This window comes from Corvus kubaryi, unplaced genomic scaffold, assembly GCF_017639235.1.
Source record: "Corvus kubaryi isolate FWS band 111438036 unplaced genomic scaffold, C.kubaryi_AGA036_p1.0 36999, whole genome shotgun sequence".
NCBI lineage: Eukaryota > Metazoa > Chordata > Aves > Passeriformes > Corvidae > Corvus > Corvus kubaryi.
Window position 1 is genome coordinate 46,540 of NW_024581005.1, and position 4,477 is coordinate 51,016.

Below are 4,477 nucleotides of genomic sequence, written 5' to 3' on the forward strand. Positions count from 1 at the left end.
CCCTTCCCAGTGTCCCTTCCCAGTGCCCATTCCCGCCGTCCCTTCCCGCTGTCCCTCATGCCCCCACGCCCGCAGGGTTGAAGGGCACCGAGAAGAAGAGCATCGATGAGATCCTGGCGGACGAGTCCCTGCAGAGCGACAACCGGCACGTGCAGGTGGGTCTGGGATCCCTGGACTGCGGGGGATTCCCTCTCCTCGGTTCCAGGGGGGATTCCTGGGCGCAGGGAGGGGATTGGGGGTTCCTGGGAATGGCCGGAGTGCCCGGAGTGGGCGAGGAGAGGGATCCACGCCCCGAGTGACGCAGAGGTGGCAGCTGAAGGGAGAGGGGGGATGCAGGGGGCGGCTGTTCTCAGGGATGGGGTGGGACTGGGAGCGGATGAGGATCCAGCCGGGATCCAGCGGGTGGGATCGGGAGGGCTGGGATGGCAGCTCCAGGCCCTTTCCCCAGCGCTGCATCGACTGGAACCGCGAGCTGCTGAAGCAGGAGCTGGGGCTGAGCGAGCAGGACATCATCGACATCCCGCAGCTCTTCGTGCTCACGGGCTCCCGCGCCGACGCTCTGTTCCCGGACATGGTGAGAGCCCGAGCCCCGCAGCCCCGGGCGAGTCCCCGGGCGAGCTCCCGGGCGAGCCCGGCGCGCCGGGAGCGCGGTCCCTGAGGGAATCCCGCTGCCGCAGGTGAACATGCTGGTGCTGGGCCGCCACCTGGGCATCCCCAAGCCCTTCGGGCCGGCGGTGGGCGGGCGGTGCTGCCTGGAGCAGCGCGTGCGGGAGCTGCTGGAGCCCCTGGGCCTCTCCTGCACCTTCATCGACGACTTCTTCTCCTACCACGTGCTGGCGGGGGACGTTCACTGCGGCACCAACGTGCGCCGCAAGCCCTTCGCCTTCAAGTGGTGGCACGTGGTGCCCTGAGGTGGCCCCGGGCGGGTCCTGCATTTCCTGCACCACGGGGAAGGCGCATTTCCTGCGCCGGAAAAGCACCCGAAGCACGGGTTTGGCCAATAAAGCTTCACGGGCACCGAGGGGGCAGCGCTTCCCCGTCTCCCGTTCCTTCCTCCCTCCCTCCTCTCCCGGTGCCGAAATGTCCTTTGGAGCCTGGTTTGAAGCACGGGGGTTGGTTTGGGATTGGTGGGTGGCACTGCGGGGTGAGGGGGCTGCTCCGAGGGGCGCAGGCCCCATCCCACTGCTGCGGGGTCACGGAGTCCCTGGCCGTGGGTTTGCAGCTGATAACACCCCCCAAAATTCCCTGTTTCGGCCAAAAAACGCTTCCTGCTGGGGAACCTGGCTCTGCCCCCGTCCCGGGCTGCAGGAACCCGCCCTGCCCTCCTCGTTACCTTTCCGCACCTTCTCCAGGAGGGAACTTCCGTCTCCCTCCGCTCTTTTGTCTCCGCGTTCTTCCCCGTGCCCGCCTGGCACCCGCCTGGCAGCGCCCCAGGAGCCGACACCCGCGCGGTGCCCCGGGCACGGCTCGGCCCGCGCAGCCCCGCTGCTGTTCCGGGCGCTCTGCTTTCCCCGCAGGATTTCTGCGGCGTAGCTGCACCTCCGGTTCCGACTCCCGGGACCTGCGGAGGGGATGCTCCCGCACATCCCGCTCCCCCGCCCTCTTTTTGCCCCGAACGCGGATTCCTAACCCCATTTCCCCGGGGCTGTGTCCCTGCCGACATTCCCGGCCCCGAGGAGCGACATCGAATCCGGGCCGCGCGTGACGCCGCGGGGAGGGGGTTCGGGAACAGCTGCAGGGACAAAGGGCTCCCTCTGCCCCGCGCGGGCGGGGATTTAATTAAAACCAGGGCGATTAAAGCGGCCGGGGGTCCGCTGTCCCCGGCGCAGGTGACATCCCCGGCAGCGCCCCGAGCAGCCGGGCGAGCGCCCACTCCGCACCTGCAGCCCTCCCCGAGGGAGGGGAGAATTCCAGCGCATTGTCCCGGCTGAACGAATAAAAAAACCCTTCAGGAGCAGAAACCGAACCCGGCCGAGCCCGGCGCTGGCGCGGGCCCAGCCCGGCTCGGGTGTCGCGGTGGATACTTCCCGGCGTGGGTCGGAGGTGACCGCTCGCACCGCGTCCCTTTGTGCTGAGCGGAGCCCGAGCCCCCCCGGAGCCCCCCCGGAGCATCCCGTGGGTGTCCCGGGCCGCTTCCCATCCCCGCTCCCATCCCCGCTCCGGCCGGACCCGCGCACACCCAGTCCTGGAGGTGGGATTAGGCCGGGCTTTGGCTGATCCCCTCCCAGCAGCCCGGCTTTATAAATCCCCGCTGGCAGCGGGCGCGGCACCCGAGGGTGCCCGGGGCGGCCGCGATGGCCCAGCAGCGCCGTGTCCAGCTGTCCACGCAGCGCCCCACCAGCACCGTGTGCGTGCTGGGCACCGAGCTGTCGCTGGACGTGTGCGGGTGAGCGCGGGGCAGCAAAGCCGCTTTTCCCCCTTTATCCCATCAGGGCAAGGCCGGGAATAGCGCGCGGCGGGGAGGGGGCGGCGCGGCCGCTCCGCGGGGCTGCTCCCGGGGGTCCCGGCAGGAAGGGGAGGCTCCGGTGGGACCGCGACATTCCAGGAGGGGTTCTGCCGCGCCTGGGCTGCCAAAAGCCCTTTTTGGGGTTTAGTTTTAAGGCTGCGCTGCGCATCCCGGCCCATGAAATAATAAATAATAAATATTTCCTGCTTTCGGGGGAGCGCGGAGAGCTGGAGCCGCTTCCCTGGCTCCAGCCCAGATCCGGGAGCGCCCGGGCAGCGGCTTCGGCTCTTTGTTCCCCAAACCCCGCTCCGGCCGCAGCAGCTCGGGGTTCACCTCCCTCCCATCCCGTCCCCACCGCTGCCCCGGGCCGCGATTTTCCCCTCTGCCCCGGGCTGGAGCCGCGTTTTCCTCCTCCCGGGTCCGGATTCGCTCCGGGCCCATCGCCCGCGGCCTCCCGAACCGGGGCGGGGCGAGCTCCGACCTGCGCAGCGCCGGGGTTTGGCCCGGGCCGGCCCCGCTCGGCGCTGCCGCCGGCGGAAACGCCGATTTTGGGGAGATCCGAGCCCTAAATCCTCGCCGGGCAGCTCCGGGATGGAGCCGCGCGGGATGGGCCGGGTTCCGTCCCCGCTGCCTTCGGGAGGCTGGCGGATTTCAGTCCGAGATTTGGGGCGTTCCGGAGGGATGGCTGCGGTTATCTCTGTGCGGGTTATTCCCGTTTATTCCCGTTTCCCACGGCGGGACGGGGAGCGCTTTGCACCTGGAAAATCACTGGATTTGGAGTTTTTTGAGGGATTCCTGCCGTGGGTATCGCGGGTTCGGCGCCGTCGCCTTTTCCAGGGCTCGTAGGCTCGGGCGGGATTTGCCTTTAATCGCCTTTGGCGGGATTTGTCGGAATTGCCTTTTCCGGGAGCGGCTCTCCTCACGTTTTGTGGGATTCGCCGCGTGTCCAGGGAATTGATGCAATTCCAGGCCGCGGGATTTGCCGCGGTTTGGGTGACCGTGGCAGGATTTGTTCCACGCAGGAGGATTTATCCCCATTTCCCTCGCAGCACCTCCTGCAGCTGCGTTTTCCAGGTCCAGTTGCGTTTCCCAGCACCTGCTGCTGTTCCGCATTTCAGGATTGGTTCCACGCTGGAGGATTTGCCAGAGTTTCACATCTCAGGGCTCCCCGCGATTGCATTTTTGGGGATTACTTCCATTTCCCAGGAGCTCTTGCTACTCTGAATTTGGGGATTTGATAATACTGGAGATTTTATAACAATTCCACAGCTCAGGGCTTGCAGCAGCTGCATTTTCCAGGATTATTCGCATTTTCCAGGAGTTGCTGATATTCGAAATTGCAGGATGTGTTTCATATTGAAGGAGTTACCGTAATTGAATATGGCTGGACTTGTTGCAGCTGCATTTTCCAGGATTTGTTACATTTTGCAGCACTTTTGGTCATTTGAAATGTCAGGACTTGTTGCACGTTGGAGGATTTCTCCCAGTTTCAGATCGCAGCCCTTTCTGCAGCTGCATTTTCCAGGAATATTTGCATTGCCAGGACTCGTCGATGTTCTGAACCCCAGCACTGGTTCCCCGTTGAAGGTTTTACCCCAATTCCACATTGCAGGACTTGTTGAAGTGGCATTTTCTGGGAATATCTGAGTTTCCCACCGCTCCTCCCAGCGACTCCTCGCAGAATTCCCATTCCCGCCCTCACCATTCCCGGGATCCTGACCGCTTTTCCCCCTTCCAGCTCCGCTCCCAAGGGTGCCGTGTCCTTCCAAGCCCAGGGCACGCCGGGGGTGCGGCTCTGGGTGGTTCACGACTCCCAGAGCGTGAAGTTGCCCTCGAGCGTCAGTCGCTGGCCCCTGGCGCCCGGCCCCGAGCTGCTGCTGGCCATGGACAGCCTCAGCAAGGACGTGGGCGACGAGAAGGTGCGTGCTGGGGTCCCGCCGGATCCGGGATTCCCATCGGATCCCGGGATTCCTGCTGGCTGTTAGGATTCCCACTGGATCCGGGATTCCCGCTGGGTGCTGGGGTCCCGCC

At 65.5% G+C, this 4,477-nt stretch overlaps 2 protein-coding genes across 4 annotated transcripts in view; both read left to right on the top strand.

The window, feature by feature from the left end:
• The window catches only part of LOC121660918 (protein-arginine deiminase type-1-like), a 21,564-nt gene that overhangs the window by 11,551 nt on the left and 5,536 nt on the right, over positions 1–4,477 (top strand). Inside the window, exons 14-16 of one of the 2 annotated variants that reach the window (XM_042020512.1) lie at positions 76–155; positions 449–574; positions 678–1,022. In XM_042020512.1, coding sequence (XP_041876446.1) covers positions 76–155; positions 449–574; positions 678–911 — 440 coding nt within the window. In that variant the 3' untranslated portion in view covers positions 912–1,022. Of the gene's footprint in view, positions 1–75; positions 156–448; positions 575–677; positions 1,023–4,477 lie in introns of those variants that run through there. The other variant, XM_042020513.1, reaches the window with a different exon arrangement.
• The window catches only part of LOC121660915 (protein-arginine deiminase type-1-like), a 7,850-nt gene continuing 5,536 nt past the window's right edge, over positions 2,164–4,477 (top strand). Inside the window, exons 1-2 of one of the 2 annotated variants that reach the window (XM_042020508.1) lie at positions 2,164–2,386; positions 4,185–4,398. In XM_042020508.1, the coding sequence (XP_041876442.1) occupies positions 2,295–2,386; positions 4,185–4,398 (306 nt within the window). In that variant the 5' untranslated portion in view covers positions 2,164–2,294. The remainder of the gene's footprint in view (positions 2,387–4,184; positions 4,399–4,477) is intronic. The other variant, XM_042020509.1, reaches the window with a different exon arrangement.